This window comes from Candoia aspera, chromosome 2 (genome assembly GCF_035149785.1).
Source record: "Candoia aspera isolate rCanAsp1 chromosome 2, rCanAsp1.hap2, whole genome shotgun sequence".
Classification (NCBI taxonomy): Eukaryota; Metazoa; Chordata; class Lepidosauria; order Squamata; family Boidae; genus Candoia; species Candoia aspera.
Window position 1 is genome coordinate 236,237,567 of NC_086154.1, and position 26,619 is coordinate 236,264,185.

General features: G+C 38.0%; 1 protein-coding gene across 1 annotated transcript in view; it reads right to left on the reverse strand.

The window, feature by feature from the left end:
• Positions 1-26,619, reverse strand: part of PIK3R1 (phosphoinositide-3-kinase regulatory subunit 1) — a 69,029-nt gene that overhangs the window by 38,844 nt on the left and 3,566 nt on the right. The window contains exon 2 of the mRNA XM_063295581.1: positions 19,650-20,351. Coding sequence (XP_063151651.1) covers positions 19,650-19,983 — 334 coding nt within the window. The 5' untranslated portion in view covers positions 19,984-20,351. The remainder of the gene's footprint in view (positions 1-19,649; positions 20,352-26,619) is intronic.

A 26,619-nucleotide genomic window follows, 5' to 3' on the forward strand; every position in this document is an offset into this window, starting at 1 on the left:
GAACCAAAATAAGAATAAAGATGGTGAGCTTCTCAGGCCACCCACTATGGTAGTGTCAGACTCCTTGACCAAATGTTAACACAACATCTGATCGAACACGCTTCCATTTTGAGGAAACCCAGAAACCTGTGTCAGCAGACTGCGTGTCGCCAGCAGGGAGGGGGAGCCAGATTGGAGTGTGAATTATATTGTTCTGATCATTACAGGTAGTGCCATCAGCAAGCTGTAAACTGAAGACTGCCCAAAGCAGTATCAGCAATCAACTCCCCTGCCTTAGCAAATTTATCCTCCTAAGCCAGATTCACGAATTTGGATTATCAGGGTTGTTGAAGCTAGAGGTGATTGTCAAGGCACCACCCTCCCAAGGATGTGTCTTCATGAACTCTTTTCAACATCCTGTGTGTCCCATATTCTGTAGGATCTGTAAAAAGCTCATTCCCATCTTTCTGGACTACAAGCTTATTATAGTATGCTGGTTGGCATTTTCTTTCCTTTCTTTCTTGGGCTCTCTCTTTCTCTGACTGGCAGGACATAGTCTCCCTCTCTTGGCTTCTCAGAAACCATCAGTGGTAAAAATATGGGAGCTCCACTTTTGTTTTACTGAGTCTTTGGAAACAGCCCCCACGCCCCAATTTTAAGAGTCTTTGCCCTTGGTTCTCCTGGAACCAACAACAAGCCTTCAACAGGCAACAATGCCTAGGATCCCTTTTGGTCTGCCAGTCATTACCCTCCTTTCCTCCTTCCACCTTGTAGAACTCTTACTCTTTACATCTCCAGCTTTCTCCTCCTCTTTGACACAACAGCAGCAACCCCCACTTCATGGGAAACTATGCTATCACTTCTATTCTCAGCGTTGCTACCACTGACAAAGAAAAATATGTCTGGCTGGCTGTATATGTTACAGGATAGTTGAGAGCCATGGGCAACTGCACACTGTCATACAGGAACTTTAAGGCAACATATCTATTATTTGGGGGATTCAATACACATAGAAATTAGGCTCCATTACTTCCATCCTAATGAAAACGTGAGCAACACTTGAGAAACAACAATTCCCAGTTTAATTTGATTCAATGATGTCAGGCTCGGGGGACAAGTCGGTCAGTCAATTCCTGTTGCAACCAACGGATCAACTTTCGGTTGATCCGAAAAAAGCAGACCCTGCACATGCAGGAAAAATGCTAGGAAGAAAAAAAAATGGTTCAATGGATACATTTTTCTGATAGAGCACAGCATGTACAGAAATCTTTGAATAGTCCATCTGAAGCATTTGATGTTGGACTTCCTCTCTCATCCCTCCCAAAGGAGAGTCAGAAATAGGTATTTAGCATGTAGGTTCAGATTATCTGTATGACAATATTTCTGAATGGGAAAGAGGTGGAAGACTGACCAGGCTGCCACTGGTTTTCACCTGTGAAGAGGCCTGGGAATCACCTGAACAGGTCACTGCAATTACTGTTATTTGGGCTTCAAACTACCCATGCATCTAGAGCTTGTGCCTTGCAGCTGCGTGAAACTCTGCGAGGAGACTTGAAGGCAAGCCTGTGGTCCACTTGCTGGGTCTGCTAATTGTGCTGCCTGATGTGTCTGTTCTCCTCATGGCATTTCTGTCACCTAAATGGACCTCCTTCAGAACCTGCTGAGGCTGCCATTTCCCTCTATAACAAGATCAAACAGCTTGTGGAGCCATCACCCTATCATGATCAGCTGAGCTCCATTTACTCCTTGTTGCCCTTGCCCACCATGAAGCTGACAATGACTTCCTGTTTTCCCCAGTGCCTCCAGACTTCAGAGTTTTTCTTCTTTCTTCCTTCACTCTTTGTCCTTCCTTCTTCCCTCCTTCCCATATCTCTATTTCAGGTGAACAATAGACTTTTCCCTGAGGCAGCCTAGGACTGGCCTCTCCTTTTCAGTAGGAGAGAGCTCTGAAAAGGTACAGGTGGGAAGGATGGATGTGCCTTTGCTACCATGCATCCATTCTCCACAGTAAGTAAACCTTATTGATTCTAGTGAGATTACTTCCAATTAGACGCCTATAGATTTGCACCTTTAACTGCAGAAACAAAATAAATGCTCAGCAACCTTTTCCAAGTAACACATGCATATTTTGGACATCTAAATTGTATTTATGATTTTTTCCCCCTTCCTTGAAAAAATGGGAAAACTGCAACTCTTCATCTAGAAGTCCAGAATGTAGACACTGTAGGAGCTAATGACCCAATCTGGCCAGTAATAAGTGTTAAGAGAGACAGTAAATCAATGAACATACAAGAAATCTATGTAAATACATTTCTGCACAGAACTGCAATTACAGATGTAAGTACAAATACAAATGTCTGCTCTTATTTTACATGTGACAAATTTTCACATACAGTATATCAGTAACAGTCCATGATAGTTTAGGATGTCCATAAGTTCAGTTTTAAAAAAAATATTAACATATTTATTAATATTAGGTTTGTTTGCTGCCTTGAATTATTTATAAAAACAATAAAGGCAGGACAGAAAATAAAATAAAATAAATAATTACCAAATTTATGGACTACCTACATCCTCAAACTATCTTGATTTGTAAGATAACAAGGAAGTGCAGTTTAATTTTGCTGAAGAAAATTTAAAACATGAAAAGGGAAATCAGTTAAATAACTGATATAAAGGAAGTTTCCTACATTTTGCACACAACTTACTTTGCTCAATTGTAAAGGAATCAGTTCCTAGTCTGTCTTCTATTTTCACTTAAATGGGGATTCAATTACAGTATATGCATTTCACACATTCAACAGAAATTCTTTAACACAACAAGTAAAGTAACTACAAATAATAGCTTGATCCCAAGATTTCTTGCATTAGGGCATAGCTGTTTGGATCCTACTGCATTTGCTATTACATTTACACACAATTACAAAACATGGCAATACACCAGATTCAAGGATGGTGATACACTATTTATAGAAACTGTTTAGATCAGAATGCTTGCTTTAAAAACGACTAATTGCACAATAAATTTTAAAGCTACTTATGTAAACTTTTCTGCTTAAGAGGAAACAATTTTTTAAAAACTGTTGTTTCCTAGTTAAGTTTGGGAACCTTCTCTTTTTTTCATAGCCCAGTGCATTATTCCTAAAATAGTAAGTTTACACCACCCACAGGCCCTGAAAACATACTTTGTACATGATTTTTATCATGTATTAAATTTGTATATGGAGTTAGGATAAGTTGTATCCAAATTAAATTAAATTAAATTTTATTAATTGGTTTAATTAATAATTAAATTAAAGCAAAGCAAAGCCAGTTTGGTCTAATGGTGAAGGCACCAGGCTAGAAACCAGGAGGCTGTGCGGTCTAGTCCCAACTTAGGCACAAAGCCAGCTGGGTGACCTTGGGCCATTCACTTTCTCTTAGCCCTAGGAAGAAGGCAATGGCAAACCACTTCTGAAAAACCTTGCCAAGAAAACTGCAGGGACTTGTCCAGGCAGTCTCTGAGAATCAGAATCAGACATGACTGAACAGATTAAAAAAACAACTATAAACACAATGTTCAGGTTCTTCGCATTCCCCAGCAAGTTGTAATATTATCAGCAGATAAGCTTTGCTTTTAATGTTGATCTGCCAACTCAAATAGCTCTCTCCTAAGACAATCAAATAATGAAGCGCACACACATGTGCCTTCGTGTAATCTGCCAGAATTTGCTATGCTGAGCACAAATGGGTTCCTGCAATAATTGCCTTTATATAAATGTACATTCACAACTTTTTGACATTCAAAAACTATAGTTATTATTGTTTTCTGTCCATCGCTCCTATTCTCCCTCCCTATTGCTTTAAAATGTCATGGGGTTAAAAGGCAGAGGAAAAAAAATCAAGAAACAAAAATAGGTATGCAAATGAAATTCATACATATAGTAAAGTTCCAAAGAGATAATGGAGGCCATATTTACAGATGAAGATAAGTAAAATTCTATTGTGGTTGTTATGTATGCTGCATAGTGTTATGAAAAGCAGGGTGATTTATTTTTAAAAATAAATGAAGTTAAAAATTTTTAAAAATGGCAATTAAAAAAAAAAATCTGCTGTTTTCTGGCAGTGCTGAGACAAACAATGGTTTAATTTGAAAAGATGTAGTTTTACTATCAGAATATAGAGGAGCAGAAAGACCAAATAAATATGCACTTCTGACAACAGTAAATTAAAAATGTGCACCAGTTTCACAGGCACTTCACATGTTGCATATAGTAAATGTGTATGGAAGGGCCATTATGGCTCCTTTTTACTTGTAATATGTGCATCTCCAAACAACCCTTTATTATCTTTATATACACATTGTTTCCTGGTCAAATCTTAAATCCACACTGATAAAAGATTATAGAAAGCCAGTTTGTTTAAGTTAAGGCACCAGCTAGAAACCAGGAGACCATGAGTTCTAGTCCTGCTTTAGGCACGAAGCCAGCTGGGTGACCCTCTCTCTCAGCCCTAGGAAGCAGGCAATGGCGAACCACTTCTGAAAATCTTGGCAAGTAAACTGCAAGGACTTGTCCAGGCAGTTGTCAGGAATCAACACTGTCTTGAAGGCACAACTACATATACATATACATATATTCTCCCACAAAATCTGTTCTCCAATTAAGATTATTTTCAGAAGATCTAGAGCAGTGTTTCTCAACCTTGACAACTTTAAAATGTGTGGAACTCAACTCCCAAAATTCCCCAGCCAGACAGCTGAAGTCCATACATCTTAAAGTTGCCAAGGTTGAGAAACACACCTCTAGGTGATCCCACCTGTGGAAAGCCTCTATGGAAGTATATATCTACTGCCTTAAACAACAACCTTTCAAGTGCCATCCTAAATCTGTTGTCTATGGATTTTAGGGATATTTTAGACTCCTTTTAAAAGGGCCTCATTTACTGCTTTGTTCTGCATCTTACCCGCTAACCTCAATTCTACATTGTTGTTCTTACTTTGCTGCTTTGGCTATAGGTTGGTGGGGCTTTTAGACTACTTGTGGTTGTCAGAAGTTGTTCCTGGATGAAGTCAAGTGATTATGCATGTATATGCACACAGAGGCAGCCAGAAGCAGCTTCCAAAGTGGGCAGAAGAGCCCAGAAAAAGATGCGACTATGTTCAAGTATATACAATTTTAAAGAATTTGCTTTGCATACATTCCTGTGTGTTCTGAAGTATCTAAGGAAACACAGATTTTAAAAGCTGTATTATTACACTAGCATTGAAAGTATCCTTTGTTTCAGACACAGGAAACCTTTTTGGAGGCCACATCTGAAAGACCAGATTGTCATGGAGAAAATCTATCTATATGGCCACTAAGAGTTGTCAATGACTTGCTGGTACATAATCCATCAATCATCTGTTGTTTTTAAGAGTGACGCACTCATTTAGGGCTTATAATATAGTTAATGTGTGTTTCCTGCCTCAGAACTGTGGGAAACTCTTGTCAGTTTTCAGCAGTCATGGTCACAAAAAAGGAACCTGGAGGCCACATGCTGCTCTGTGGCCATACACTGTCTACCTTCACTCTGTATTACAGAATCTATAGTATATAGAATGAATTGGATTTCTCACTGTTACACTTAGAAAAGCTTAACTCCTATAGTCTGTCCCACCCAACAACACTGGAGAAGTCCAGAAATGCCAAGGAAAGTTTCCCCTCTCCAAGGTCAGACAGAAGGATCAAACCTGTGAGGGAAGGTTACAATTTCAGAAACATTTCCATCAATTCTCCAAGACCTTTTGTCACTGGATGTTTTGATTTCCACAGGAAGAAGCTCACGTGGCTACAGGAATGACCAAGAAAGGATGTTTTAAAGGTTGTTTTAAAAAAGTAAAGGATGGGGCAGAGGAGAGAGAGACATGGGGGGGGGGGATTACAGGAGTAATTTTTTTTCTTAATACAAGTACAAATGGCAGTGTGGAAAGATATTCTACAGGAGAACCAGGACAACCCACAAGACTTTGGAGGACTGCCCACAGCCACAGATAGTAGGCTATACACCACTGGTATAAGACTTAATTAGACTATATGGCACATGAAGTGGATACTTTAGCACTTATAGTCACTCACATTAGTGACTCTGAGAAAAAACAGCAGGTGATCAGTAATCAGAATATCTCAGAAATGTTTGCTGCACCAAGTATCTGCTGTTGCAATAGGACTTTCCCTTACTTTGCCCTATTCTGCCCATAGCTTCAAATTTGTTACCGAAGATCCCCAGTGAGAGATGCATGAAAGGAGGAGAAACGTGGGCACATGTAATTATGGCCTTTTACCACTGTGCTTGTGGAGAGCCACAGAGATGACCTTGGAGCAAATATGTAGAAATAGTTACAAAAACAAAAGCATGTGTTAAGCCCAGGAAACAGGACGCATGAGAAAGAAGCTAAAACTGGCTTCACCCTAACTCACTGGGGTATGAGAGGGAGGGAAAGGAAAACACACTCACTTTCAAGATACTGTTATTACAGCCTATACCAGGGATGGCGAACCTATGAGACGTGTGCCAAAGGTGACATGCTGTGACATTTTGGCTGACAGCCAGCATTCCCCAACACCTGACAACTATTCCTCCTGTTTGAGTTTCCAAAGAAACTGAACAAACAAAAGGCACTGCAAACCCCCCCCCCCCATCTCTGCCCTTCTGGACGCCCTGTAGCATGCCTTGAGGTGTAGCAAGCAGCCACAGAACTGCGTAGCTCTGGGGCTGCTTGCCACACCCCAGGAAGCCGCAGCTGCCCTCACCACCTCCAAGACCCCTGCTGCGCTGCCCTCTGCTGCCCCAGCTCTCCTTGCCTCAATTTGCAAGCAGCTTCTCCAGGAACTGCCTTTGCACGAGGGGGCAATACTACTATTACTACTAATTGTTATTGCCCCTTCGTGCAAAGCTGGTTCCTGGAGAAGCCTCTTGCAATTTGTGCGAAGGGGTCTGCCTTGACGTGAAGGGGCACCTTTGAGTGAAGGGGTGTGTTGGGGGGGGGGTGACATGCCAGCAGAGTCAAGTTAGGCATTTTTCAAATTTTTGACACACCGAGCCCAAAAGGTTCTCCATCACTGGTCTATACCAATAAAGCACAGTTCCAGCCAAGCTCATGGAGTTTCTTTCCTGACCTGGTTGCCTTCAAAGGGCTGACAGTACCATTCTAGCTATTCGGTAAAACCTCCTTGACATTTATTTCCCAGTAGACACACATATATAGGATGGTCTCATAGCACTTTATGGCACGCATTTTTGCCAGTTAAAGCTTATTTTATATTTAGGAGCTTATGTATATTCACTTTCTTAAAGACTTCTTTCGATTGTTGCAGCGTACAACCAATCTACTTATCATACCTAAGGACCAACTGTATTTCAGTCTCCACTTCCATGTGCAAAAGATGAGGTACCTGTGAGCAAGTACCCTCATAGATGTTTTTCACATTTTTTTCCATCAATATCAACTGGAACAAAATCAGCCACCTAAAAAAGCCAACCATTAGCTCCCATGAAGTATTTAAAAATACTTTCCAAACAGTACAATGTAGAAATCAAATATTACCAATGCGAATAGCAGTAATTAATCCTACTTTTTTTTTTTTTTAAAGTCTAACAGCAATGAGTTTCCAAGGCTATTTTTCAAGACTAATCCTGTTTTTTGGTATTTTCTCAAACAAAATTTCCAATGGCTAATTTTAAGAGGCAAGCCCAGATGATCTATACAGGTCTGTTCCTATGTTTGGTTGATATACTGTGGGAGGAAAGTGGCAACTTGCCCTTTCTTATTACTGCACTGATTAAATTTCTATGGAATAGTTGAGAACAAAAGCAAGAATCTTTTGATAATTTTATTGTTGTTTAAGTATTTTAGCCATTGATATTTAGGAAAGAGAGCTTGTTCATCCTTGATTTTTTTTAAATCATACAAAATACCCTTTCAACAAAAATGCTACATATAAAATACGACATGCAAGCTAAAAAAAGACATTTAGTCCTTTCTCTTCAATAAACTGACTCTACATGTGTGTTTTGGAGGAAACATCTGGAGTTAAAAAACTAGACCAAGCTATATCAGTCTTCCTCTTTTCAAGTTAGTAATGCAATCTGAACAAAGATCCGTTGATAGTGGTTTTTATTTTAATGGTGCTTTTAACAATAATATATGTATTAATGTTAAAGTACCTCAATTTGAAGTTTCAAGTTTTTTTTTTCCCACTAAGGTTAGTAAATAGTCATGTATTGGTTTACATGAGATTTCTGCCATTAGGCATAGAGCCAGCCTGGTCCAGTGGTTAAGGTGCTGGGCTAGAAACCAGGAGACTGCGAGTTCTAGTCCCGCCTTATGGGTGAAAGCCAGCTGTGTGATCTTGGACCACTCTCTCTCTCTCAGCCCAACTCATCTCACAGGGTGGCTGTTGTAGGGAAAATAGGAGGAGGAAGGAGTATTTGGTATGTTTGCCACCTTGAGTTATTTATAAAAATAATAAAGGCGGGATAGAAAATAAATAAATAAATAAAAACTTTACACAGACTTTTGCTGTGGACTTGGAACTTTTATGAATTGTTTCTAAGAGAGATTTAATTTGGTCAAGCACACAAAAAGTATTATCTTGCCTCCAACTGCATACCTAAATTCACCAGATACATGACCCTACATTGGGGAGACAACCGAGACAGAAAACATCTGGAAAACCAACCAACCAACCAACCACAACAAAAAAACACCATGTTGCAGAACAGGATTCTTGTTTGTCAGAGACAAACAGGGAAATGGTTAGTTAAAACCTGGGAAGATGGTAAAGCATTCTTTATTAAGAAGCAGTGTAGGAGCGAGGGAAGGTCTCAGAGAGCATGTTGGAAGGACAGACCTGTTGATTACATAGCAGCCAACATTGACATCTAGCCTATCTAGAACAGTCCAATGAATAGAGCTATTCTAGCCAGTCATTAGTACCATGCTTTGAAGGGGCTGAGGCACACCTGCAGTTATCAGGACCTCTTCCTCTCTGCTGTGTCTCATGCCTTCCCTTTCTTGCTCAAATTGTTCTGCAATGTCTCACCACAACACTTGCCTTAAAAGCTACCAGGAGTTAACAGATCCATCTTATAGTGTGTAGAAGTTAGCAGATCTGTCAATAATCCACCGTAAGTTAGCAGTTCCATCAATAGTCTACTAATTCAAAGTGTGAGCTCTGAAGAATGAATCACTAAAGACACTTGCCAATTTATTATAAACAGGAAATGTGTTACATGAGGTAGCTATTACCATTCTCTGGGTCTCTTTTTCATAGTGCCTAACCAGAACATGCTAAAGATGCCTTGCAGTTAAGGTTATTCAGTTGAAAGAGGGTTACTACTGCCACTACAAAAAAATCTGTAGCAGAAAAGAAACTGCAAATAAATAGAATTAGCACTTAATTTCTTTCTAACAAAAGTTTTTAAATATAAGCACTACCATGCAGCATCAATGCACTTGAGTAGTCCCTTTACTTGGATGAACAAAGGGCCTTTAAATCTAAATATCTGAGGAAAAACAAAACATACACAACAAACAGCGCTTGCTATTTACCATTGTGTTAGTGAATATGCATTCTTCAACACTTTGTCCTACTACCAGGCAAGACTCTGAAGCCCACAGAAAGGTCAAGTCAAAATTAAATGATGCCAAGAAATAAATCCCTCAATAATGCTTTTCATAAAAATGCTTATGCAGGCCAATTACATGCTGTTATTTTGGATTTGAAACATCTCACTGAATTTGCAAGATCTCTGTGTCAATGTACATTCAGGCATAGCTTAATGCATTCAAAAGTTTAAGATCAACAAATTACCATTTCTTGAGTTTCTCTCAAGGGAAAATAATAAAAAAATATAAAGGTATTTATCCCTTTTACCCCTTCCCCATGTTCTGTCACTGCCAAAGCACAACAAAGTTACCCAATAAACTTATACTGTGGTATAATACTTCATTATATCTATTAAAATTTGACTAGAAGCTACACTACTTTGCAGCTTTTCTTCTTATTTATAATATAGGTAACAGTAATGACCCACTCTACAGGATTTTGGCGAGGACTGAATTTGACTAAAAAAAATAAAAGAGCAATGTGCATGTGGTATGCCTAGTCTGACTTCAGTAATTTTTATCCTAAGTAACTCTACATACAATTACAGCACAATAGCATTTTTATAAACATTCCGTGTCCCCTTTTTATTAAAACTATTTCAACGTAATTATGGCAGCCTTGTTCCTGAGGTATGTATTAATAGGTAGAATTATATGCACCTTGACTTCAAAAATACAAAGTATTTTCCTTTTCTTAAAAAAGAACCAACGGCAATGACATTTTTATAATTTCATACTGCCGAAAACTATAAAAGAAAAGTATGAAGAAACAGGTACGGTAATGGAGTATAAATAAACTTCACTTCTTGCAAGACACTCAGAAAATGAAGACTTGATGCAAGTCTGAAGCGCTTCTTACAGACAAGATGAGGGCTGAGCCAACGCAATCAAATCCCAACCCTTTCTGTATGGGCATGCATGTACAGAGCTCTGATTATGACACCACCACTACTATTTTCTCCCTTTTCCCTCTTTTGATCCCCCCAACACTGCAAAAGACATAATTTCCGCACATCGGTTTTTCTTTTCACTCCCCCCAGAAAAATATTGCTTCTAGCACAGTATGTAGATTATATCCCTTATATGTTTTTGACTTTGACGAGTTGGTATTTCAGAGTGATAAAAGATCAGGGCCACCAGAAGGTAAACAGTGGAGTGGAGAAAAATTCAAATGTTAGCATTTTTCAATATGTAGAGAAATATTGGTAGCATCAATATCACAGCATTCTTAAGCAAATTAGTAATAGGATTTCTTTTTTAAAAAGGGGAGTTTTTCCATAAATATTTTTTTAAGAAAAATTCCATGACTGAATGAATTTGCATCCATCTACAATATTAATGCCAAGGGCATCAAAAGAGAATAAATATGACCTTGCAACACTGAAAGAGGAAGCCTTAACTAGAGTTGAATATGGTATTTTCCAGTCTGAAATCAGAATGGAAGTATTTCACTAAACCCCATAAGACTATCTCATAATACAACCCTGCACTGCAGTAATACTCCTCTGAGCATCCTAAGCTTTTGACACAAAGGGCAGAAGTCATTCATTCATGGCAGTGTTCACTTCTATGTGTCTTGCAGCTGGTCAACGCAGGGTATTACCACTCCAGCAACCGTTGGAGCAGACTGCTAGGTTCCAAGAATTATCGGATTTCCATTCTCAGAAGTAACCTTTGAGATGGTTACAGCAAGATCATGCAGTCAAAGCAACAAACTTTCACTATTAATATAATTAAACACAAATGCAAACTTGTTTACTTAGAAATCCTGAATGTATATCTCAGTGCAATTATGGCAAAGTTATCACCTAGAACAGAAAGTAATCACAGCAGACAAATTGTGCTATTCATCTACTTGTCAGCTATCAGGAACTTTATATAATACTCAGTTAGTGCCAACTATCAGTGAAAGATCTGTGCTAACTACAGCAGCAACGAATTTTATTTTCAGCAATATATAACGGTCTTGTGATTCCCCAATATGCATCTCATTTGGCCTTGGGAAATGCACAATTTGAAACCTGTCAATGATACTTCTACAATATGTACTGAATGCAGAAGAGTTACTTGTACAAGAGGGCTGGTAAATTAAAGGAAATGTTCTCCTAGCTAATGATAATTAATTTATTAAACTTGTATGCTACTTCTATATGCCAGACTTTCTCTATCCTGGTGGCATCCAGATCTGTTAGGACTAAAACTTTCAAAATACCAAATTAGCATGGAAGTAGACTGAGAGACAGCTGTACTTATCCTAGAAACAAGTCTTACCAAAATCACAAAAGGATTTGCTTCTGAGCAATAATCTTAATGTTTTACTTCTAAAATAATCAGTAAAATAAATACATTCAAACAGTTTTAGCTGTTGGAAAAGGTATTCATGCAGCACATAAAATTATTGTGGTGTCCTTTTTAAAAATGTTAACCATCACTAAATATGATAGTTTGAACTGATTAATTCCATTAATTTAGGACAATTAATTAATTAATTAATTAATTAGAAGCATCAGAATATTTTCTGGACCCTACATCACTGGTGACTTTGAGACAACAAAAAGTCTCAGAAAGATGTGCTTCAAGTGGCTGTGTCACTGCTGGAGAATTCTCCTCTTCTAAAAAATTAAGTAAATTTCAGAAGCACTAAGACCTTCATATTTAGTCCACAGAGTTTTTAAGTGTTCTTGTATAAATTGCATGTCCGTATGTATGTTTGCGCAACGAATCACTTATTGCAATAAATTTTGGATTAGGACATAGCAATATCAATTACAATATGTAACTGTACATCTTTTCTTTTGAAATAAAACTTAAACTGAGTAGACTTTTGCTATACTGAAATCAAATAAGTACCCCAATCCTCCAACTGACGAAGTATTGCAACGTAATAGCTTTGAATCTATAAACTCTATTATTAAATATAATAGAAACATCTTTTTTCATTCCAAGCTATTAAAATAAGTTAATTCCTCAGATTTTAGCCTTCAAACTGATTTCATGATCATGCATCAACCCAAGATTTTAAGCAAGATACACATGCAAAGGGCTTATAACCAGCTGCACTGTAGACATCTGGGTTCTTTCACAAGAGGCAGCATATCTGTAAATAGCATTAAATAAAGATTTAAGAGGGCACAGTGGTACAGAATTATCATCCTTGGCAAGGATTCAGCAGTTGCAAACAACCACATGTTGCAGAAAAAAAAAGGTGTTCCCCCTTTAAATCTCTCTAACTGAAACACAGCTAGCCTATTCCAGGTTGTGTCTGATAGTAAGTATTACCTCAATTAAAACAGTTTCTCTGATTATGATTAGAGCCTACATGGGGAGGGGGGAATGTTAAATACCCCAGTATTCAATGTGTCATTAAAAAAAAATCAAAATTAGACAAGTTGAAAATGTGTGTTTAGTTTCAGCAGGAATTACTGGGTTAAACACAACTTTTACAGTGGTTGTTGATGCATAAATTTGTTACGGAAATCACATTTATTTCCAATCTGGAAAAATAACATGACTTTGTTCCTTTACTAATTTAAATCCATCAATCTGGCATCTGACATATTTTCAGTATTATGAACATTTACCAGCAGGGGGAGTCAAAGAACAGTTTAGAGACAGTCACCAATTTTACTAGAGTTTGTGCATGGAAGGTGGAGAATTAATTTTAGGCCTTAGTCTTATCTTTGCTGAAAAACAAATTTTATTCAAAAATAGTTGGAATAAAAACTTTTGTTAAGAACTAGCATCCTTTCTCATTAAGACTAATATTTCTTACCTTATTACGCAAATATATCAACTCAGTGCAAAAGTACATGCCACACACACACAAAAACTGTATTGTGTGGCCACTTCCTACGGGTAATTTTCATTGACTCTACCTCCCACATGGCATTTTCCTTTAATATTTCCCAATTTCTCTCCTTCTCCCAATTTTAGCTGTATATCCAATACTCTCCTCTCCTGACTCTTGATGTACACCATGCAATATATGTATGTCTTTAAGGTCACTAGACTCCGCTTTTGTTGCAACAGGTTTCCTCATACTTTGTTGATATTCAGTGACAATTTTGTTGCTCCTTTCTGCGCTGCGGGTTAAACTGCTGAGCTGTCGATCGGAAGGTCGGCGGTTCGAAACCGCGCGGCGGGGTGAGCTCCCGTTGTTAATCCCAGCTCCTGCTCACCTAGCAGTTCGAAAACATGCAAATGTGAGTAGATCAATAGGTACTGGCGTTCCGAGTCGTCATGCTGGCCACATGACCCGGAAGTGTCTATGACAACACCAGCTCCTTAGAAACGGAGATGAGCACCGCCCCCTAGAGTCGGATTCGACTGGACTTTACGTCAAGGGAAACCTTTACCTTTTTTCTATATTTAAAGAGTATGTGTAGTTCTTTGTCAGGTCATGTCTTTAGTTAGTATCTGAAAGTGATTAACACAGCAATAAAACTGCTGCAATAATTATTCTTTACATTTTTCAAAACTGCCACTTCCCCCAAGGCAATACTTTACAATATAAAACATCCAGTATACTTTTCAGTATAAGATCAGTAACATTAAATGACAAAATTTTAAATAAGCCAGTAACAGCTAATTTCAACCTAACTCAAACTACTACATTAATTAACCAGGAACTCTTAAGAGTATCATCTATAAATGTGTTTGTGTCACCTGTCCAAGTTTAGAGTTTAATCATATAAACAACCTGCTACTCTGTAAAGGTTTTGAACTACAACTTGAAAAATTACAAACCTTTAGCGTTATTAATATTTCTCAACCTTGGCAACTTTAAGATGTGTGGACTTCAATTCCCAGAATTCCCCAGCCAGCAGAGAGGGAATCCGTTGCCTTTTTCTATCGAATCCCCAGCATCAGTGTGCCCGTTTTCCACTCCTCCTCTCCCTTCAGTAACGCCTCTAGGAATTTCTCCCTTCTTCCTCTTTCTAATTCCTCCATGACTTGGCCTCCATTTTCTTCTCGGTAGACTTCCTCTCCTGACAATATGGCCATCCTTTCCCTCTCCAGTGAATCCCAGGCCTACTAAAGGGGTGGAGGAAACTTTCTCTACTCCTTCTCACTAACAGTCCCCTCCTATAACGGTGCCATTCCAGCAGCACCAATGGTTCACCCCTCTGCATGCAGATGTGTCTCCAAGACGACTGTTCTGAATGGATCTTGGAGAACGTGCCATTAATGTTCTGTCTGGGGCAAAGCAGTTCCCTGACAGGATGGGCTTGAGGTTCCACTCCAGGCTATACAACAGAGAAAGCCTTCTCACAGAAACAGTGCCTGCACTCATGTACACTGCATTAGCTGCTCTTCCCAGCATGGCATCAGCATCTACACAAACTGAGATTGAGTCAACATAATGACCATACACAATGACACAAACTCCCTCCTTACATATGTATGTGCTGACATTTGACACAAGTATTTAAGGTGTGGTTTTTGCATCATGACATCACAATGCTGGCTTCACCACTTGCTTCCTCCCCTCAGAGATGCTTATGCAGCATGGTGGTCTCTAAAGCTATGCTAGGAGAAGCAGTGTGCAAAAGATACCCACTCCTGGATTCTTGCCTTTTTGAAGATGCAGTGAATATTCAGAAACTGAGTGTTTTCTGGAACAGTTACAGTTTCCTCTCAATGGAACTAATTCTTGAATAGATGTATATATCCCTTTGGAATATCCTGCCCCTGGAGTTGAGACGGGTTTCCTTGCTCCTGGCCTCTTGGAAGAATTTGAAGACCTGGTTCTGCCACCTTGCTTGGGATGGGGAGGGTACCAGCTCCATCTGGGGGTGGTTGGCACCACAGCACCCCTATTGATTGTGATTCCATCTCCTCTTGGATTTTACATTTATTATCTTACTTGTATTTTTAGATTGTAATTCAGGTTTATATATTTTTATTATTACTTTTATTGTAAACTGCCCAGAGCCCCCCGTTGGAGGGAGATGGGTGGTGATATAAATTTAAATAATAAATAAATAAATTATATAGGACTGTCCTGGAAGACTCTGATAATGCCTCTGGCATGAGGGGCAGATTTGAATTCTAGACTGCTTCACATGAGAAATGGTAGGAGGCTACTCTGATGGAGTTTTAAAATCTCCTGTTGCCAAGCTAATCGTTGGCAATATTTTTGTTTACTGGTATTTTAATTTCTATATAGAGTTTATAATTTATTGAGTTTTAATTTTTAAATATTTGTTTATACTCCTTTCATCTTTGAAGAACTAGCCCTACTGAAGCAAACTACAAAGCATGCCACATCAGTACAGTTCCACTTGTTATGCAATATTCACACTTGCAGACATGGGCAGCAATTTGGGGATACTTTTAGTATTCCTGTAATTTCTAGTGAGACGATGGATTAGAGCTGCTGCATAAACAACTGTCTTCTATTTATGTGCCCAAGGAGCAACAGGTAAGATGTCATTCCTTTATCATAGGCTTTAACCATCTAATTCTTAAATAAAAGCCAATAAATTTGGAAAACCAAACAATTCCTCAATATTCTCTGATTAAAGAAACAGCTGTAAGGAAATTGATGATTCTATGAATGTTCAATAGTATTCCCATATTTAGATCTTCATAAATAACAAAAATCATTTTGATTTTTTCTACTAATATACAATTTCCAGTCTACTACTCTTATGTTACTTGTGTAAGTCAGTCACTGTTCCTGATAATATTTATACAATAGCAATATTTATTAAGGATTGTCTATCCTATATAATGCTCCTAACTACATTTTCCTTTTGGAATAATCCTTTGATGAGAATATTATATAATACTGTGTTTCCCAGCTTTGTAGATTTTATCAACAAATTAAACAATACTAACAAAATGCATTTCTCTTAAAAAAAAAAAAAAAGGTTACTTTGAAAATCTTTTTCTCATTTTTGAAAAGTCTCACTGACACCGAATGTGCAACTTCCCCTAAAACTGCTTCCCTGGGAAGCATGTCCAGCGTGCATTAAAATCTCATGGCTTCTATATAATTATACTCAAAAGGCACTGAAGCGGCTTCTTAACCATTTGCTTTTGCCAACTTTTGCCATACGTGATCATGTGGCTACAGGGGAATAAGCAAACACAGATATCGGGCATACAAATACTGGAGTGAGGAGATGTATATTCTTTTCCAACCTCCTAAGAGTTCCCAAAACAGCAAGAGCACACACAAAACCTAAAGATCTAAAATTTTAACATAAATTATGACGTGGTAGAATTTTATTTAGTGAGGTTTAGCAGTGGTCATTGCCACTTTCTGCTGACTACTTCTTCATAGTGTCCAAGAACAGAAATCATGCGAGCTGAGTAAATAGTTTGATTACTTCCTGTATCAGCATCACTGGATGAAATGTTCTGGGTGTTTGAAGCCACAACATTCACGCACATTTTAGGATTCTTTTTTTAAAATATGAACAGAACAAAAAGCAGTACAATCAAGGGAACTGTAAACTCTGAGACTAGAAGAAGATGAAATGCAAAAAGTATAAAGCAGAATAATGTTATAGCACATATTGGCAATGGTAAGTCACTTACCAATTTGTTAAGATTTTAAAGTTGCCACAACTCTGTTTGCTGCAGCAAAACAAACAGTTGCCCCTCTGAAACTTAGTTCTATGTTAAAGTTACACTACTGCTTGGAATTTCTGTGCTGTAGGAAAAGAGAATAAATTGTTCTTAACAGCATTACTTTGCCAGCTTTGTGTATTAAAATGATCCCAACTGAGAGTAAAGCTTAATTGAAGCATCAGCCTTCCAAACATGGGAGATGAGTTCCAATCAGTTGTACTTGAAAAATATTGTAAGCACTCCTAAAAACGAAACAATTGTCTGATTAACCAAGACAACTGAACGAAGTGTCAAGCTGCTTAGTTTGATTAACATAAGCAAAAACATAAGCTTGTTTATGGAAAACCTTGTATGTTTTAGAAAAACTTTGTAGAAAATGTACCATAGCTAATGTATCTGAGAGAAACCACAACAGAGATTTACTTTGTAAACCACACAAATGGCTTTCCATTTTCAATCTGATTCCAAACAGCAAAGTAAGAAAACACTTTTTCAGACTCTTCACCACATACTGGCACACAGCAGTTTGAAACTGTGAAGTCCAGAAAATATAAACTTGACCAAATACAGTCAAGCGAATCTTACGCCAGACACTCCTTATATTTAAAGTGCAGAGCAACAGTTTATTACTCTGGGAAGATTCCTGCTGGTGTGCTGCCCACATCCATCTGGACTGCATAAACAATTAACCATTTTATCCTCTGGGAATTCTATTTTTACCATGTTTAATAACTTAAGCTCCAAATGCAATGATCACACGCTAGTGTTAACATCTCAGCACACATAACAGAAGTTCTAAGCTTTCTTTAAGATATGTTGCAAGCATGCTGGCACAGAAGTTTAATTATCTGCATGTCTATTGTATCAGTATTAGATCAGGAAATAATTGCGATTTCTACATATAGCCATAGTAGTCATTTTTGTTATTACTATCACATTTTTGAAGCCTGGTTTCTAATCAATCATTCATGGCTTCCATTTTAGAAGATAGGACCTAATCATATATATGACATTCTGCAGTCATACTGCAGCCAAGCAATAATCAGGCTGGGAAGGAGCCATGGACTTCATCCATGGAGTTGCAGCAATGGAGAAATAATTCCCACATATGATAACAGTATGCTTAAGTGCACCTCTCCAGACTTTTTATTTAAAGTGACAGTCTTGCTTAAGAAAGGCTTATATTTATGTTCAATGATCTGAATAACTTTTTCTTTCTAGAACACTAATAAAATTTGTCACTGTAGAGAGAACTCCCGATCTGTGCATGCCGTATGATCTTTTAGTTTGGGAAGAGTCTGCCTGCTGCCCAGTGTAATACTTCACATACAACACAGAGACTCAATGGAGAGTCCATTTCTAGGCATCCTTTTCCCCAAACACTACTGGGAAACTTTCTGGAACAAATCTGGGGACACACGGTGTTAAGGAGAAGAAAAGGAAGGGAAATTCCATTACAGGAATCTGTTCATATATTGGACCAAGATCACTTTGGACAGGATGTTTTATTTAACTATAGCAGAGGGATGGTGGAAGAGTAAGAGGAGAAAAGATAATAACCACTTATGTAAGTATATTGCCACTGACTTCAAATTGGGCACTGCTGGCATATACTGCAATTGGTTAACTCTATTTAAATGTTAAGTTTCTTATGATCTTTTAATTGGTAATACACAAAGCCACCCACATAATTTGGCTTCAAGTTTTGAACTTTAATTACCCCAGTATAATTATTAGTCAAGTTATTAAAAGATTTTGAACAGAGACCAATATGCACATATTCTGACTACAAACGTTATATTCCAAACCTTTTACATTTTTGTAGTACAATAAATCCATGATTTTAAATAAATATAGAAGTAGCAGTTAAATTTGTCAGAATTTCCTCCTCCCCATACATTAGAGTAACAGTGTACTTGTCTGTCAGAAACCCTATGTGTTCTACAGGACTTTTTGGTTTTTCCAAGGTTTGGCACTCAGGACACTGCTCAGGCCTGCCGTCTTTGCAGACGGACTATGCACCTTACGATACCCAGCTTCCTTTTCCTCCCACATTTGCATCTGACAGAGCACTTTCAGCACTGATAGGAAATCCTTGCTGAAATCCTGCCATGTTCTGAGGAACACTTTTAGAAGACAGTGGTAAATACTTCCCCATTTTTAATAGATGTTTGCTTAAAGTCAACCTTAAAAGAAATGTGAAGACAGTGTGAAATAATTTCTAGTCTCTACATTTGTTACCAATTAGCTTGTGTCTTTTACATTTCCATTTATTTCCATTGTTTAACACCCTATGCAACATTTAAGCTAATTTCTGTGACTTCCCACCTGCAGTGTTAATATTCCACAGAATGAATGAAGTGCCAAAGAATCGAAATTTCCTGAGGGAAAATAAGCAAGGTAATACCATCTGGTATTCAGTTTGTTTGGCTAATAACAACAGTAACAACAAAACACTCACCTGGCTGATCACTGTCTGTCCCAACTCTTGCAGGACTTGGTGCCATAGGTAACGGCCGAACTGGACGAGGCTTTGGAGTAGGGGGAGAAATTTTTTTCCTTCCAATATACTCTACATAAGTTCCTGGGAAGTCCCCCCTTTCCCCAGTCATTTCATTACAGCCATTCAACCAACCAATTTCCTCGGGTTTTCCTTCTTCTCCATCACTGAATCCAAGAGCAACTAAAGTACCTTTATTCACAGTTAAAATATCTCCCAAATGTAAATCAATGTCTTCTTCTCGTTCTTTTTTGTAATCATATAAAGCTTTGTACTGGTATCCTTCTGCACTCATTTTGGCAATTTTTTTAGCACAGTTATTTTAATGAACAGCAACCCAGTGCTATTTGGATTTATTGTATATACAATTAAAGGAGTTTTAAACGGCAATATATGAGTTATGAGGACTGTAACTCAAATATGAAAAAGGTACCACAGCCTGTGGTTGTACGTTGATATTATTTTTGCTTCTTTATATTTAGATCAGGAGAAATTGTGATTAAGATTCCTAGTTAACTCTTTTTCAGATCTGTTTGGCACTTATTGGCAGAGTTTTCGAGGTGGGATGAATATTACTTTTTGCTGAACCTCCTTCTGATGGATTTGCCATAATGTTCAATTGTCTTAAAACTTTTGTTGTGGAGTTCTGCACACATGCTTTACCTATGGAGAAAAAACATTGAGACACAATATCAGTGCAATTATTCAAGCATTACTGATGGTCCTCCAACATGCTCATACACTATAAATCTTAACATTTCTGACTCATGGATATGCAGGATAGGGCTGATGGGAAATGGAATATAACAATACTTGGATGGCTACAGATTGGCAGCTTTTGTTCAAAATAACTTTTACAAAAATAAAGCATCACCATGGATCAAAACGGAGGATAAAATTCTGATTTTTTTTTTAAAGTTTGCATACAAAAACTCCAGAGGGTCAATTAAATCAGAAAAGGAACCTTTAGATTTTAAACCAGAGACGACAGAAATTCTCTCTGCTGCTTTGAATGCTAATGTGTGTCTGCTGACATCTCCCTTGATGACAGGCTGTTTTAAATCATTTTAATAAATAGATAATTGAGTAGCAAATATGCTACAAAACCAAACATCCCCAAGCTAACCTGTCTTTTCTACTTTTCCTTGTTCCACTGTGTATCAACACCCTACATCCTCTGGTGTACCATCTAGTCTGGACAAACCTCAAGCTATCCTATGAGCAAAAATGAATGAAATCATAACTAGGAAGGCACCCTAATCTGAGCACCTAAGATTATCTCTTAATGCCCAAGCTACTATTGTATCTATTCAATGCAACTCTCCTCTCAAACTACAGAGCCTTTGGTCCTCCCCTTCATGCAGCTTATAGCAGCAGCATAATGATATGGCCAATCAGCTTCTCTGACCAGAACTCAGCAGCACATCACTGACCTCCTGATTTTACATAGCCAAGTTCATTTCCTAGGCTAGGACTTAGGTAGAAATCTCACAGACAATATGCAGCTAGAGAAGGACCTTTAAAGCAACAAGAATGAAGCCAAACAAACCAGATGATTGGGGTCTGTCTTTTATAGTCACAGTGGTTCAAACATGCAGCTTCTCATTCCCAATTTTCCCACAAGCTAACAGATCCTCTGGGCAGTGTTAGTGGCAATGAAGCTGAGCTGTTGGAGAGTATTCACAAAGATGTCAATGTGGACTAAGAACCACAGGCTGTCCACTTATTTCTCAACCAGAAAACCCTAATCTTCCCCCATGATTATACAATGGTGGCTTCATCTTATCTGCAGCCATGATTTAAACAGCCATATCTCATCACTTTGCATACTGGAATAAAAGTAGTTCTCAGCTACCCTGAATCTAATACTTTCCCACCAGTTTCAAGCTATGTAAAATCTATAACCTTCTGCTGACCATTGGTAGGCAAGGTTAGGTGATCTACTGCAGCTATGGCAGGAAATGTATTTTGCACAAGTTTGGAGCTATGGACACCAGTCAGTCTTTGTGCAGCCATTTATCTCCCAAAATGTTAGAGCTTATTTGGGTTTTCATCTGTCACCCACCCTTTACCTCACACACTCAATTTTTGAAATCAACTATTCTCTGGGCTTCCAAAGTGATAGAGGAGCACAGGCCTCTACCCTTCTATCTGGAGAAGAGAGGGCATACTTGGACAACGTTTAAATAGCATCAGTGAGGAACCTTTACGTTTAGATGCAGCCCACTACTCTCCCTCAATATCCTAAAATAATGGGAAATGTTGAATTGAGTTTTGCCAGATTATTTGCCAGTTTTCCGTACTGTATTTGTCAGTTTCAATTACTTTCCCCACTGAAATAAGGGACAAGCAACTGGTTAGTTTCAGTTATTTAGTTGCAGAGAGCTTTGCTAGTTGCACAATCAGGACAGGGCCTGTCTCCCTTCTCTCTGAGGCTATTTCAACCCTTGTGTCTTTGTGCCTGTCTCTGATGATGCTCTCCAAATTAGAATATTTTGACACTGCTCAGTTAGTGAGGATATTGTGTCCTTCAGCTAAATTTCCTTTGTTATTTTGACATTTTCACTCTGTGTGTGTGTGTGTGTGTGTGTGTGTGTGTAGATGGATTTCACCACCCAGAGTCCACTGGAGATGGATGGCCAATACATTTAAATAAATAACTAATATACTCTCCAGTGACTTACATATACGCTCAAGCTTGGTGATGCATGATTAGACCTCTGTCCTTTACTTACGTAACTTTTTAGGGTAGTGGGCGTGGGGAACGGGAATGTCCATCCCACGAGTTCAGGCTCTCTCCTTTGGCAGGTGGACTCTCCACCCTGGCCTGGCAACTTGCTGGTTTTCTATCCATGGAATCCAGCTGACCTACTGAAATGCAACTTAAGAGACTGAGGACTTGAGCCACCTATAGCCTGGTTCTCTCTCTTCTTCTACTTATGTCTGCATTTACATTTCTGATTCAAAAAAAATCAGATGCAGTTCTCAGCCATTCTGAAACCAGCATGGAGCCCTAGAATTCTTTGAGTAATTTTTCAGTGCTGAAATTCTAGGTAAGTTTCTTCTTTTACCCACTTCCACCTCCTTTGGTTGATTCAACTTCCTAAAACAGGTTAACAAATACATATTTTCTTTTGTGTTGACTCCCTCTCCTTTGGTAATTTAGTTTTGGATTTTCTGTACACCTGTCTACTAATACATTGTGGAATAAAGCACACAAAAAATTAAAATATGTTTGGCACTGCTCAATCAATTTTTAAATTTTTGTTAAGTACATATTTATAATGAGGAACCCTCTTCCCAATTGTTTCTTCATTTTATATAATTTTAAACATAGCCTAGAGAAGACAATAACTTGTGAAATTGCAGAATTATAAAACAATGCCAGCTCCACCTCATTCATTCTGATTGGTGGATGTTTTCCACTGGTTGGTGAGGTGTTAAAGAGAAATGGCAATGAAACCAGAGGAGGAAACCAACCAATCTGCTTATAACATTAGGTACATCTGCAGATTTGGGCAATGAAATTCAGCAGGCAATGGCTACAGAGGCAGGACAAGGACTGACGATGAAGACAACATATTTTATGATGGTGTTCTTTTGTGCTGACACAAGGCGGTGCAGGCAGCACTTTAAGTCAATAGGGACAAAATGGTACCTACTTTGTGTCTTCTTCAGGGAATCAGAAAAAAATGTTTTTCTCTTAAGCCACGAAATAGTCAATGCCAACAATTCTCTAAATGCAGGCAGCCTCTCCACCCAGAATTGGGCAATGTCAAACAACAAACGCAAAATTATTATCTATTATCTATTCTTACTCTTAATCAATACAATATGACTACAGTAATTCATACCTTAATTGGTCACCATTATTTGAGCATCAAATTAACAAAGCCAACATTTCTCCTTTTGCCTATACATGCAAGAACAATACACAGTGAGATAATCTTTTGCATTTTATCATATTGAATAGCTTTCATATTTTTATCGCACTCTAACCATGAAAATATTGCAATATACGTTCACTACTATTGCTAGGCCTTTACCTTAAACATCTGCTATATTCCTATCATTCAGTATTTTTTCTCTGATAATCTATTTTCCCCAAAGCTACAGACAAGTGAGCAAAACCAATAAAATGATAGAGTTTTTTTTTCTTTTCTGGATCAGGATAACAGATTTAACATTTGGCATCCTTCCAAACAAGTATGTCCTATTGCTCTGGGATGGATCTTTTGAGAAGCAGCATGGTTCCCATACAACCTGTCCTTCCTTAGATGAAGCCATGTTCCTCCCTATCTTCATTTTTTAATTTTCATTTGCTATATATCTATCCATCCACCTACCCACTCAGCCACCCACCCATACATCCACACCATCATATGCACACAGAGATAACTATCCATACCTACAAAGAAACAGTATTTGGAAAGTTTGGGGGTGAATCTTTTAAAACTCACTGGTTTGATTATGGAATAATGAAAAAAGTTATCAACCAAATGTAAGTTTAAAAAATGCATACATATGTGCAAGCACAGACACACACAAATCATTTCTAAACAATGGGTTTCTTATAAAAATGTATTATTTCACTTGTACTGCAGCAAGCAAAAATAAAAGTTCAAATCAGAAACTGTTACATTGGAGAAAAAAGTAAATAAAGCCAGGAAAGACAAATAAAGGAAGTCATGGAAGCTTCATTCTCATACAAATAGTGTGACCAAACACACATGAAAAATTTAATCAGCATGTCATAGGCAAACAAACTTAAAAACAAAACCAAATTATTTTTAATGGAGAAAAGGCCTATGGCCATTTCATTCATAGTATCACAAATGGTTTACAGGTATCTGAATATTGCAAAGCCCAACACTGCTTTTGACACTTTTATTAAGGTACACTGTGAAAATCGATAATCGGTTATCACTGACTCATAAGCAACAGCGATGATACAGATGGAACAGTGACACCAGCAAGCAAACTCTGGAGATACATTTCTGCAAGGCAGCATAATTAATGTTCCGTGTAAATGTTTCTATAGTTTCAAGTACCTGTTCTGTGTCCCAGCAGGTGGCAGCACCTGGCTGATCTTACCTGGCTTAGAAGCTAAGCAGGATCAGGCCTGGGATGGGGGAACTTCAGAGAGTGCTACACTAGATTGGGAGGTTAAAAAAAAACATTCCAAAAGGTTGCAGTGGAATGTTATCAAGACATCTACTTGGAGGCATCTATAAAATCCCTGGAGTTGAGCTTGACTCAAGGTAGATATTATCTTTTATGAATCTGCATTGATCATTCATGCAGATGGGGAAATTAACATTAAGTTATAATCCACAGGTCAATCAGAATAGTTTTCAGTTCTCGTTATCTCAAGAGCATGTGATTTGCAACTGCAATTCCTTCCTATGAGATATATTTTATAAGAGATTAAAATTTCATATTATGATCAACCTGCAGCTCCAGTGAAATGAACAGATTTGGGAAGAATGGGCAATCATTATTAGTCAACTTTCCCATATTGCCACTTATCATCAAACTTTTTGTAAAACCCAAAATTACTGCATTCACCATTTGGGGACAGTACTTATATGCTATTTATTTTTATTTTCTTTTTAAATTCTGCCTTTTATCTAGTAGCTCAAGGCAGCATACATAGCACTTTCTCCTTCAATTTTCTTCAAAGCAGTTTCAGCTGGGAAAAAGTCAATGGCCCAAAGTTCCCGAAGATTATCCAGAGCCTGAAGATGAACTAGAACTGGGTTCTAGTTCAATGCCTTAACCACTATATCACCCCAGCTCTCCAAGTTGTTAAATCTAGAAAAAAATCCTATGAATACAAAATATCAGAGTACTTTGGAACCAACCACCATCTACTTAACACAACTCAAAAGACTGTTGCAGAAAACCAAGAGAAACAGGACCTACCAAAACAAGCGTTACCTTGTATAGCAAATTATCTTTCTTAAATGTGCCTATTCTCTTCCTCCTCTCATTCTTTTCCATACCTTACTGCAAAGTTGACTTTCTCAATCTAAAGAAGTCGCCAGTAATTAATTATCCATATACTGTACATTGCATATTTTCTCTTCAATAGTACTTTTCCATTATTTTTCTATGCTTTCCAACCAAAAGAATTAGGATTCATTAAGATAAACTGAAGAGCCAGTATGGTGTAGAGGTTAAGGCATCAGGCTAGAAACCGGGAGGCCTTAAATTCTAGTCCCGCCTTAGGCACAAAGCAAGCTGGGTTATCTTGGGCGAGTCACTCTCTCTCAGCCAGGAAGCAGGCAATGGCAAACCACTTCTGAAAAAACTTGCCAAGAAATCTGCAGGGACTTGTCCAGGCAGTCTCCAAGAATCAGACACGAGTGAACCGATTAAAAAAAAATTAAGATAAGTTACTTCTACCCACTTCCAGATGCTGCCTGAGTCAAGAGTATTTTGTTTAGAGACTTAAGCATAGGGACAAACTGTGTACCAAAAGAACAGGGAAGCAACAACATACACAGAAACACTGAGACCAAAGCACTACTGAAATCTCAGAGATTGTCTTTTTAACTTTACACACATGTGTGCATACACACATATTATATCCTTACCCTGTTATAATCATTTTATATTAAAGTCAGGTTCTTGGATTCTTCAGTGATTTAGGATTCATGATTAAAGTCATGTATCTTAACACAGAACACCAAGGAACTTCACATTAATTTGGAAGGTTTATCATGCCACTGCTTATTTTAGAACTTCCACACTACACAACAAAAATTGGACACAAGAGGGGAGAATGCTTAAGTATTAAATTGTTCTGAAGTCATTTTAAGTACACAGTTTTCCTTCCTATCTCCTGCAACAAACAAGAAGATATTCTTAAATACACCTTGCCTTGAGACGCTGGAACACTGCCAACATTCAACTTAATATGCGTACA